The sequence below is a fragment of the Gavialis gangeticus genome, unplaced genomic scaffold, assembly GCF_001723915.1.
Source record: "Gavialis gangeticus isolate Ggan-Ray unplaced genomic scaffold, GavGan_comp1, whole genome shotgun sequence".
NCBI classification, from domain to species: Eukaryota; Metazoa; Chordata; order Crocodylia; family Gavialidae; genus Gavialis; species Gavialis gangeticus.
In genome coordinates, this window is record NW_017729024.1 from 133,293,232 (window position 1) to 133,306,199 (window position 12,968).

Here is a 12,968-nt window from a genome sequence, read left to right on the forward strand (position 1 = left end):
AAAAAATCAAAGCTCATAAAAAAAATCCTTGCTAACTGAGCAAAGAGTAGCAATACAAAACTGGATCTTGAAGAGTAAAATAATTTCTACATCTTAGCATACCAAGCAATTTTCCCTCTACCTTGGGACACTATGTTGCTGTTATTGTCCTAGTAGTCAGTTCATTTTATATTCACATATTTTAGTGTTTTGCCAGAATCTCACTAATTTTTGGATAATAGCTAACTCTGTAGTAGGTTGCCAAATGTCACTTGGTACAACCTATGACATTACCTTTATAACCTGAGTAACCTCTGTTGAGTAATACCAATAAAATAAGCCTTAGATTAGATTTACTTGAATACCAACTGATCAATGTGATATATAAGAAACCCTAGGAACGGGGATTCACAAACTCCACACGATGTGGGACTCTTACATATATTATACAAGTAACCAGAACATTAGTAGACTATTCATGTTTCTTACCTCTCTTTTCGATAGCCTCCACTATCTTGATAAGGAACGATGGAGCCACTTCAGGGGGTGAAAACTGCTCTGTGAGATCTGGAAGTGCAAAAGCTATAAAAGAGAAAAAAAATCTGGTAAGATGCAATTAAATGCAATTTCCAATTATGCAAGTCATGAGACATAATGTGACTAGTTAATTTTTAAACATTAAGCAAATTCATTTTATCAGCTATAAAATTCTGTGCTGACATTTTGCTTATCAGTCCCGCATGCAAATTAGGTCAATATGTAACCCTTTGGAAAGCAATTTCTAAAAAACGCATATGCTACATATCAGATTTGAACAAACAACAGATATCCAGACATAATTAGCAAAATCCTAATAACTCCCTAGCTGGTTGAGTATTGTTTCCCATTCCTTTTAACCATGGCTTCTGCAGCAATGCAAGCGCACACATTTTATTGCACTTTGCCTAAAGTATCTGGGTTTCAAAACTTTTTGAATTTCTATAGCTCTGCTCTCTTAGACTTAATGATGGTTATGACCATAATAGCTGCATAATAACTGCATTTTATAACAACATTTTCATTAAAAGAATTTCAGTGGTTTACAAACAACTAATCAGTTTTCAATCCTCTTTTTTCAAAAGAAATTAAACTAAAATTAACAAACTTAGAATTGATATTAAATACTCCAGGGATAAAATAAAATATAAAAGGAATGTTCTGGTTCTGTGAAAAGAAGGATGACACAACCCTAAATGCCTTATTTTTGCCAAAAAAGTACTTTCACCAAAGTTTAACAACAATCCTGTTTAATTCTTGGAAAGTAAGAAAGTTTATGAGAAGATATTTTCACTGTACAGCTGCCAGCAACATCTGGCATGATTGATTGATTATGATGGATAAAGCTGAATCAATCTCTGGACTGGAAGTTGGTATTTGCTTAGAACTAGCAATCGTAACTGGAGTAAATTCAACATGCACAAAAAGAAGACAATCCCAATCACTCATATACATATACTGGTGCTTCAAAATAACTGATTTCTGAAAACACAAGTAAAATTATGAGCATATCTGACTCAGAGAAAACATTTAAGAAAAAAAGTGAAAATTGGGGATTCTTTATGACAGACAAAAAACCATGAGAGGGGGACAGTTTATGCTGATAACTCACCCTGGTTCAGTGGTTAAAGGACCAGTTAGAAATAAAAAAGGAGTACACAACAGAAGTAAAAGCATTTGATATATAAATGAAAGCATGTGATATACACTGAAAGCAACGCAATGCAAAAAAAATTGTGAAGGGAAGCTAAAAAGGATAAATGTTCAATAGATATTTCTGTTCTGTATTCAGAAAGAAGAATGGTGAGGTACTCCTACAAGGATGATGAAATACTTTCCAGTCTATTTGAAGCTAAGGAGGGTGTTAGTAAATCTCGACACTGATAAACATTTTTAGCACTGCTGTAGCTAAACATGCTAATGTGATTCTTGGATTTACAAGCAGAGGAGTAGGATCAGACTTTATCCTTGTACAGGGCACTGGTGAGACCAACAGTGAAATACTACATACCATTCTGCTGTCCACATTTTAGAAAGGATGTTGAGAAATTGGAGATGGAACAGCAAAGGGCTCAAAAATAACTCAAGAAATAAAGAAAATGACTTACAGGGAATATTAAGAAGCTCAATCATAAGTTAGATAGTATATAATACCTTCAAGAGAAGAAAATACAAGCAACTAAAAGTTTCTTTGTGGTCATTTAGCTGAAAAAGGTGCAATAAGAACCAGATGCAGAAAGATGAAGCCAGGCATTTTCAACTTAGAAACAAGGCATCCATTTTTAACAATGAAAGTCAATTACCATTGGTACACAAACCAAGAGAAGTCATAGATACTGTATTTTCTCGCATACAACCTACACCTTTTCCCCCCAACATCAGAAAATCAAAATTAGGTTGCAAGTATTAAGCAGGGAAGCTGATTCTCTGGCTGGGATAGAAGCACTCAGCTTTGATTCCTGCTCCACAGTGCAGCAGCTGTGCTATTACTCTTCAGTCAGCTGAGGGAGTCATTTGACTTAGGCTTCATACAGACATTATAGCTAGCAGTTTGGGGAGTTTGATCAGGTAAAAAGGGGCCTATGATCCAAGGTAAATAAAGGTAGGGGGAGGAACAGGTGGGGCTAGTGGAGTCCACTGCGGGGGTTAGCAAGGATAGTGGTGTTTGTAGGGGAGTTGGTGAGATCTGGAGGGTTTGGTGGGATTGGCGAGGCTAGCACGGTCTGAAGGGGGGAAGCTGGGCAGTTAGTAGGACTGCAGAGCCTCTCCAATCTTGGCAATGCCCTTCCCCTCAATACCGCCAAATCACCCTGAATACTGCAAACCATTCTGAGGGCTGGTTTTACTAGCATTCACTGGTCCCAGGAACTGGATTCAAGTAAGTCGGGTGGGGGGGTTGGTGAGATTGGGCAGGGCTCGCAGCTCTGCAAGGTTGAAGGGCTCTATCTCCCTGGGGAACCAGGGGCCATTTTTAGCCTTTAGACCTATACCCCCACCTCCAGACGACCCCCCCCACAGTGAACCAATTCCCCCTGATCCTGCCTAGCCTTCTCCCCACCCAAACTTACTTCCATTGACTTCCAGCACTGGGAGCAGCTTACAGGATCAGGAGGGATTGATGGGCATGGGGGAAGGAGGCACAGGGCTGCTGACCATCTGGGGGTGGGGGCCTAAAAATAGCCCAGTGCTGGGGGTGCAGGGAGTAATAAAAATGCAGCCTCAGGGCTTAGGCCAGCAGCTAGGCTTTCCTAGCCCCAAGGCCATGCTTGGAATGTGTACACAAGTTCAGTTAGATTGGTTTAGCTGTAGCTGATCTTAGAGCACCTCCAAGATATAATTAAATTACATTGGGTTGGCCATTTTTTGACCAATCTAACCTTCCTGTCCCAAAGGGCATCTGTGCAGTTTGCACCAAGATTGACTTAACTAGGGATCTAAATGTAAGGTAGGCACATGGGTGAACTAAGTTAGATTGGGTAGTCATTTTTAATGTGATCTAACCTCCCTCTGACCTCCAAGAACACCTGTGCCTACCCTCAGTGGCTCATTGCTGTTTGTTCCACAGGTGTTAATGATAATCTCTCCTGCCTAATGATCTTAATGTTTCACTAATCAACGTTTTTTAGGGCAAATTTTGCTGTCTGCTCCTAATCCTTCTACTGTAGCTCTTTTTTAAATCATAGATCCACCCATGGAGACCAACAGCTACAGTTTCAACTTTAGATTGGCAGAAACTGGATGGTGAGTCAGCTGATTAGGTTCTCTCTCTGCATCCATAACTCTGTGTTTCTTTTTCCTTCATTCTACCTTTCAAAAATAAGGTATGTATTATATTTCAGGGTGTGTGGTATGCAAAAATATATGGTATTCCATCTCTGCATGTCTTCAGACCAAGGGTGAACATTATTCTTTAAGAGATGTCTTAGCCAAATATATTTCTATAAAGCATAAGTTGTAAGTCACTGTGTCTAAAAGCAGGCTAAAATGTACTAGCATCCAAGGGTAGACTAGACTTCTTTGTATGAAACATACTTATCATAAAATATATTAATCCAAAATAAGGCCAGAAGAGACTATTAGACAAAGATGTCAAATGACAGGCTCCTGCTAAGAACATACTGTATTCAAGATTTAATATATCACCTGATGCTGGGACAGTGAAAGGTAATTAATTTAATCCAGGGGTGACTAAGATGTGGCTCAGGGGCTGGATCTGGCCTGCAGACCTGGGTCATGTGGCCTGTATGACTCCCTTCAGGTCTGGAAATTTGGTGCCATGGCAAGTGGTGGCAACACTAATTGCCACATCTTCTGGAGCCATGGCAATTTATACTGCCACTATGCATCTTGCTGCCAAATTTCTGGACCCACAAGGAGTCCCAGGGGCCAGATCTGGACCATGGAGCCAGGTCATCTGGCCCACAGGGCTGGAAATTTGGTGGTGGGGAAAGTGGCAGCTGCCACAGCTCTGGAGGCATGACAATTAATGCTGCTGTGGCCAAATCCCAGGTCCATAATTCAGATGCACCATGGGCCCAAGATCCAGCCTACAGAGAAGGCTATTTCATGCTTTTTAACTGGTAGCGAGAGAGAGAGAGAGAGAGAGAGAATGGATGGATTTGTCAGTATTAAAGGACATTCAAACAGAAGGTGCTGAAGCATGAACAGGACAGCTCTGTTCTAACCCACTGTATCTTCTTTGGTTCATGCAAAAGAAAGAACTCCACACAGCTATTCTGTGTCAATTTAACAGAATGTGCTAGATACTGTAACAATAGGTACATTACAACTGCCTACTTGGAAAAAATCTCTAAGGTATCTGAGGAAAATAAATGTCCTTCAAATCTCTTCTAGCTAGAATTTTATTTCTCTGGGTGAAAGTTGTAGACCAGGAAGACCAAAGCTAAAAACCAATCTAGCTGATATGCTAGGAGAATGCCATGTCACAACAGGAAGCTGCTGTGAAGGGCAGAAAAGAATCTCAGAATACAGGTCTTCTTGCCAGGATGAAGGGCCATAAATTTTGGACAAAAGAAGTTTCTTTCTATATTCTACCTCAGCTCTCTTGCTTTTGATCTACATTTTAAGAAGGTGAGGTATAGCAACATATGTAAGCATGAAGGAGGGGAGCAAAATTCAAATAAAATCCTCTGTCATGTTACTCTTTGGAGAACAGAAGCAAAGGTTTGCTCTAGAACAGAGGTTGTCAACTAGGGGATATGCGTATCCCTGGGGGTACTCTGAAAGGTCCCAGGGAGTATGCGGGGGCAGGTGGGACAGAGCACTGCCACCTTACAGGAGCAGAGGTGGGGTGAGAGCATGGCCACTGCCACTCGCCCCCCAAACCGTTCCCCCCTGCTTGGCATCTGGCCACTTGCCACCCTCCCAGGGGTACTCTTATTAAAATGGGGGCTGCCAGGGGTACACTTATTAAAAAAGGTTGAAAACCCCTGCTCTAGAATCATTTCTCAAAAATAACCTGAAAAGCTAAAATGGCTAGAACAAAAAAAGCTGAAACCAATTTATGTCCATTTCTCATCTAAAATAAAAGCAATACTGACCACTCTCCTCTGCCTCCTTGCCCTGGGAAACAGTGCTGCCAACATCAATGCTGATTTTCAGTAGGCCTGTGCTCCCAATTTTGAAAGTTCCACCAAAAATCTCAGACACCTAAAGCTAACTAGTAAAATCCTAACTTTGTTCCTCCACCCCACAACACACACACACACACACTTCCCCTGCAAAGTTCTTAAGCTTCTGGAACTCTTACCATAATTGCTAGGAACTGCAAATGGTCAACACCTCTGTAAATGACGGTACCTACAAGCCAGGCATTTTACTTGCATAACTTAAGGCAACCATGACTGAAAATATAAGTTTTGAATTTTATAATGCAAATGTAAAACTACCAATAATGCCCTTTCAAGATACCTACACAGTATTTCTAAAAGCACAAGGCTAACTTACAAATTATTTGACCTGTCTACAGATCCTCTTTTTGATATATTTAGTGGATTAATAAGGGTTAATGAAAAGGAAACAATCTTTTAGAGTTGGTTACATGTGTACATATATAAAATATATTCATTTAGAACAAACTTATTTTTTTAAAGTGAAACTTCCTGTATTTTTCCACCAAAAGAAAAGAATTAAAGAAAATTACAGTGCATTATTATAGAGGGTGTAGAAAATTTTAATTTCATTTCTACAAAACATTCTATTACACCAGAGAAACTGAAAATAGTTCAGGTAAATACTGAAAATTGTTCAAGTGCTTTTGAAAATATCAATAATGCTACTCTAACTGCATGCACTATAAAATATTCCTGGATTCACAGGTGTTTAAGCTTTGAAATCCACATTTCAGTACAAAGTATAAAATATATTAGTTTTCTATCAAAATGCATACATATGGCAATTGTGAGACACTATGGTTATACTTTAATACCTTGTTAGAAAAGACTAGTGAGCAAAACTGATAAAACCAAATTTTGTGATAAGACAAAGTTTTGGCATGTTACATTTCAATATATATATTCTATAAATAAATAAATATATTTAACCAATTCTAGGATTTCCTAATCCCTGCTGTTACTTTTCTTATAAAATTCCCAAGAGTATTATACCATCATTCATACTTCATACTATAAACTTTCCACCCTTGGCACAAAACAGAAAATTATGGTCTTTTAAAGTTGAAAAACCTGAGGAAATATACGCCTGCCAGAATAAAGACTTTACAACATGCTCAGAACTAAATGCCAGTTTATAACATTTACACAGAAGGAAGCCAGGTTTCTTCATGGTGCCCTTCATTTTTTAAATGCTGACAGGAAATGGCAAGCACTGATCAAATATGACCAACTTTGGAAAAAGTTGGTATTTTGACTTCAAGCCAGAAAACAAGGTATAGTTAAAAAACCCTCCTGAATATTGATTTGATGTTTTAGAGCAAAGCACAGTACGCACACTCAGACATCTACTGAGAAAGGAAGAACACTTTTAAACATAGCACTTCAGTCAAAGCACAACAAATAAAAACCTACATGCAACCTGCATTTAGTACCTGATTTTAAAATTATCTGTTGTTTTGAAGACTGCTGTAGCACAGCACAGAGATTTGAAGAACTAAATCCACTTTTAATAATCTGAGCAACTTTGTAGATTCCTTTGCTACAATCCAAAATCAGTTTTTCACTTAAATTAATCATTTTGCTTTGAATGAAACAAAATCTGTGATTTATATTTTTAATCCACTGTCTCCAAATTATCAAGGCTTTCAGGAGTTGTTATATTCTACTGGTGCTTTCTTTGCCAGTCATTAGGTCTGGGGATCAGTACATATCCCAGATAGTAGAAAGGCTTCTGATGACACGTTGTAAATGCTGGATTTTCCACTAGATCTATTTTTATCTTGTCACCATGATAACCAATCAAAATCAGGCAGAAGTCAGGATTCCCTCCAATCTGAGAGCTCTTCTCTTTCGCCAATACAGACAGGCCTGAACAGCACTAAAGCAACAGCAATGCGTGGGAGAGCATACCTTAATGTTTAAACGCTGCCAACATAGTTACAAAGTGCAAGATGAAACCAGCACACAGCTGCACCTTTCAGGGAAGTTCTCAGTAAAAAGAGATATTTAAGAGTTAGTACCTGGCAAGGACAAGTGGAAATTTAAAGCTGGAATATTGGCTCCACAATTTTCTGAGCCAAAGCTTTCATTACTGCTGGAAGAAACATGAAAGTGGATAGAAAAAAATTATAACCTAAAATGTAATAAGACACGCCATGGAAAAAAGGTTGATTTAAAAGTATTTTAGAGACCATACACTAATGATTGAATTTGGTCCTGAACCAAGACTAGCCACACATTCTTTTTCAGAGTTTAGAAATAAGTGTGCATAATTGCATATGCCTAAAAACCGCATACAATAATACCACAGTTGTATAAGACTAGTATTTGACTGTAGGCCTTTTATTTTTATAAAGGGTTAAGTATGTGCACAGATATTCAGTTACTGCATGCATATGTGAATTGTACGTACCCATTCTTCTTGAAAATCATACTTCACACTCAAACATAAAAGTTCATCAGATGATGAATGCTAACATTAAATACAACTAATAAGCAAATTGAGACAATACTTCCAACAAGATAAGTCAACAAAATACTAGGAAATAATGAACATTAGGGCAATAAGAAAATTAGGCCTCTAACAGCCAGTACCTATACATCAACAACCTCAAAGAATATTGATAGTTACAGTATAACCTGTGATGTTGTATGGGCATTAAAATGAAGTGTCCATACTATTAGTTGAAAATTTATGGGAAATATAGCCTTTCCTAGTTGCTTCCAGGGTTGTTCTAGAAAAGAAATGGTTACATATTTGGTAGGGGGGAAAAAAGGAATGTAAAAATAGTTTCTCTTTACCATCCATCTTCCCTGAAGTAGTTTCTAAATTTAAATCAGAATCCATAATAACTGAATTTAGATGGCTGTGAAGCAGGTTATGTAAAATTTAAAATAAACATGCAAATTAGAGACAAGGCAATCTCTGCACATCTGATATGTGGTTTGCCTATCAAAGGCATAAGGTAGCTTGCAAGACAGTTTATTAAAAGTAATTACTCTGATGCAAGGTAAGACAGTCCACATATTTGTACAAGAAATAGCACTGCCCAAATACAGAAAGCACAAGACTCAAGAAGAGGGAGATCCTTTGAGTATTTTGCACTCTCCATACTATAGCCACAGTCCACCTGAGCCTAGGAGGCCCATCAGGCTAGTATGGCCAAGGCTGTGGTTCTCAACCTTGTAGACTCAAAGTACCCCTTGGAAAATGCCAGCTCTTCACTATCACATATTTTTAACTATGGAAAAAATAAAAGAGCAATTCGTTTGTTGCAAAGAACTTGGAAAAATCACAATAGGTTCAAGAATGTTTTAAACACTATGATTTCTATTTGAAATCTCTGAGTTTATCTACTGCAAATCACGTGCGAGTATTTCCACGTCTATTAGCGCTAATAGTGAGCAGGAACAGATGTCATCCTTAAAAAGATTTCATGGCACCCTGGCTGAGAATCACTGGGAAAAGGCGTGCTAGTTTGCCATTAGTTATGGCAGCAAGGAAGTGCCATTTACATCTACAAGCATGTATTTACAGCTGGGTTAACTGGACAACAATCATATCACAAATCTAAAGAAAGGGCTTGGACTTGCTTCTGGAGCCATAGTATAGCACTGCACCACTGCATACCTTCATGCTAACAGATTCTACAATGCTTGGTGGGTGAGCTCTGTAATCACTTCATGAAGTCTTTCATTCAGACTATTAGTTGCTATTGCACAGTGAGCCTGAACATTTTGTTTTGTTTTTTTAAATATGTACCTTATTGAATTTTGGAAGAAGAGCAATACAAGTTACTATCACAAAATTCACACGTTTTACTAAAATATCACTTCATAGCTCAATGTAGCCGTTTCTTTTTATTTTTAGGAGGAAAAAATACAAAAGGACAGTCCCTTGTACAAAGTTTGCAGTGAAATATTTTAAAATAACACCACCAAAAAAAATCTCCAATTTTTGTAAATTACCAGGTGGCACAGGCACCAAAAAACAATTTTCCCACCCCTTAGAAATGAAAGAAACCGCCTTAAGTGTTAATATCCTTAAGAAAGCAGAAAGCAAGGTTTCAAAAAGAAGATTACATGGATATCTGACTCAGGTTCAAATTCCAGACCAGGACAGCATTAGCGACAGAAGAATCTGGGATTACAAATAGCTACTCCAGTTAACTCTGAGAATTGAGAGCTACAACCTTGCCTTGGCATTAATAATTTTAAAGATCTTAATGGCAAAAATCAAGCAAATGAGGTATCTATAGTCGCCAATCTCTTGTAAAGAAAAGTTTTACCTGGATTATGGATAAAAAGAAAGTGGGGAACAAAGGGAGAGAGACAAGGGGGAAGGATGGGTGAAGTCCATCATAAATTAATCCAGTACTATAGCTGCCAGTAAACTGTTTGGAACAGTTGTGGGGGGAAAGTAGGCTATTCCTTAAGACTCTCACTCTCATTATCCAGGAGATTGGGCTAACTATATATATGTCTACAAGAGTGCAAGTGCCATCCAGAACCACTGGAAACACGCATTTAACATTCTAGAGATTATTATGATGGAGTTAACCAACATTTTAGTCAAATGTTTTAAAAGGAAACACTGATCCTGGAAATAACGTGGTGGAGAGGACTCAAGCGTCAGTGTCACATGTGATTATAGATAGCTTAATAAGGTTGGTCTACTATATTTGTCTTTTTATTTTTATCAAATGTTGTCATCTGGGCAGTCTGTATTGCCACAGGCCACCACAAAAGCTTTGAGAGTGAGGGAGGTCAGGGGAAATGAGGAAAAAAAAATGTCTCTAAAGTAGAGAAAGAAGCACATAGGCCATCAAAGCCAAAAGACTTTAGATTAATGAAGTTTTTTGTTTGAACAGGGAGAAGTTGCAAATAAGATCAAAGCCATAAGCACTACTGAAAAGAAAAAGTGGTAGAAGAATGTCTGCTTCTCTCCTTGCCTGAGAAAGGTGCAACTAGGAAGCTTGGGAAAGATGAAGCGGTAGCATAATTCACACCAGAAATGCCTTCAGTAATAGGCTGCAAACCAAATTTTTCTTTTCAGTCAGCCACTGGCACAAATAAGTTATTAAGTTATGATGATGATGAACTTGAAGACAGAACCATCAACTCCATTCAGACATTCCATATAGACATTACTGCAGAAGATTTTAGCCACAGTAAGTGATACATATGTGTATTAGCAAGACAATTTGCTATAACAGAATGTCAGCCCTCCTCTTCCTTCAAATGGAATGAAGAAAGCACTGAATGAACTAACAATGCCTTTCCTATGGCATCTCAATGACCCATTACTGGTCATGGATAAACAACATCCTATTAGTGCATACCTTGGATTTTAACCTTCTGAAAAAGCCCATACACAGAAATATAGTAAGAATTCTTTCAAGGACCAAAAAAGGTTGTTTGTTAAGAGGGATCCATGGAAGCAAAGAGGGGAAGCCCTTATTCACTTGACCTTCTGAACTGTAATTAATCTATAATACTGCTCAAAAAGCTTAGCGAACTTCTGCAGAATCCTGTGAATAAGGTAGGAGTTTATAAAAGGAAAGTGTAAAAATATTTTTGTATAAATATCCACAGAAAACCATGCACATAGCTTTATAATGCATGTAATATTTAACACAATGTTGCTATCTGTTTTTTTTCCAAGCGTGTAAACACATGTACAATATGACCAAATTATTCATTCTAATCAACATACTCTAGGAAAGACAGTAAAAACTGTCCGTTACTTCATTCACCATTGGCTATTCAAATTTATTGCAAACAAAGTCCCTATGTAAATTACTGCTGTAAGTGTGCCAACTCAAATATTTTCTTAGAAATAGTTTTAGCAATACCAATGAAACTAAATAAGCAAAGATCTGATTAATATCAGGCTTCAGATAAATGGAAGAAACTAATGCAGAAGATAATCTCTCCTCTAGCTGCATAAAAGATATTGCATAGCTGAGGGCGGATGTAGGATTTTGAAAAGGAAGGTGCAGATGGTGTGGAACATCATCACGTACAACACAAGACATATTTTCTCCAGTTAAATTGAAACTAGAAGTGTTACTAATATGGTAGGGGGTTTGCACTATATTATTCAGTTTAAGATCAAAGCAAACAACAAATATAACTATTGGCACGTGTCTTAATTTGCTAGAGTATATAAAACAGTTTTAAAAAACAACAGGCTAGTAAAAATAGTCAATGGGTATTGAATCATTTGTCCTGTAGTCATCATAGTTAAATGAAAATTTCTTATTCAGACTCATAAAATAAAATCTAGCCTTGAGCATTCTCACAGTGCCTCCAGTACTAACTTGTCAGCCATTTTTCCACCTGAGTTAGTATTACCAGCGATAAGGGTTTTAGGTAGAGCTAAAAACATCTGAAGGGCTGTAAAACACAAGAGAGACATTACCAGAAATGGCTATTAGAACAAAATTGCAGAAGGGATACTCTGAATTGTGCAATATCAAGGTCATTAAAAAGGGTAGAGGGTTCTTAACACCTCTGTAGTGAAGAGAGATTAACAGGAATTAGGGAGATAAGGAGCCATAAAGTCAATTGACTCCTTCGCTGCTACCTGAATAGAGATGCCACTGCCCCTTCCAGGAAGTTAGTTTTAAAGTTTGGGTGGAGCACAAATTAAAGGAGGGGGGTGGGTTGCAAGTGCACCCTCCCCCCAGATCTGCCCCTGTGCACAGCTGTCTAACGATATTTGGGCGAAGGGCAACAGGGGTAGGTGTGACTGTGAAGTAATAAAGGAAGCAAAGCTTAGGGGAAAGTTTTCCATGAAAAATAATATTATGGTATGGGCACATGAACAAATTAGTGGGAAGGAAGCTCAAGTGTGAAAATAGAGTAAACTACTTTGCATTTACCGTGGGGTAAGAGCATGTGCATAGGCAGTGACTGAGGAGCAGACAAAGATTATACTACAAACTGAGCAAGGGTGTGAAAGTATCTTCTTACAATGCATGTGCCCATATGGCTAGATCCAAAGGAACATGTATGCTTCCAGGCTGAACACTATAGTGTCTAACTTCTAAATTGCTAGCTCCCTGGAGTGGGATCCAGGCACTTAGGGCCAGATCTAGACACATCCAGCACCTAAACTGAGACCTAGGCAACACGCCCCAATCCCTCCTATCCTTCTCCCTTCTCAGTCTTACCTTAGATCAGGTTCCTGGCACCTATCTAATCACTGAGTTAGACTGGGCAGCCATTTTTAACACAATCTAATCACCTGAACTTCTCTGTGTAACTTCACATATATTCTTTTTGTTTAATGTTCTTATACGTACCCATAGGGCA

General features: G+C 38.2%; 1 protein-coding gene across 5 annotated transcripts in view; it reads right to left on the minus strand.

The window, feature by feature from the left end:
* The window catches only part of PIK3R1 (phosphoinositide-3-kinase regulatory subunit 1), a 100,757-nt gene that overhangs the window by 35,460 nt on the left and 52,329 nt on the right, over nt 1-12,968 (minus strand). For all 5 annotated transcript variants that reach the window (XR_002097403.1, XM_019517756.1, XM_019517755.1 and 2 more), the window contains one exon: nt 469-561. Coding sequence is in view for 3 of the 5 variants with exons in the window: in XM_019517756.1 (XP_019373301.1) it covers nt 469-561 (93 nt within the window). In the remaining 2 variants the exon portion in view is untranslated. The remainder of the gene's footprint in view (nt 1-468; nt 562-12,968) is intronic.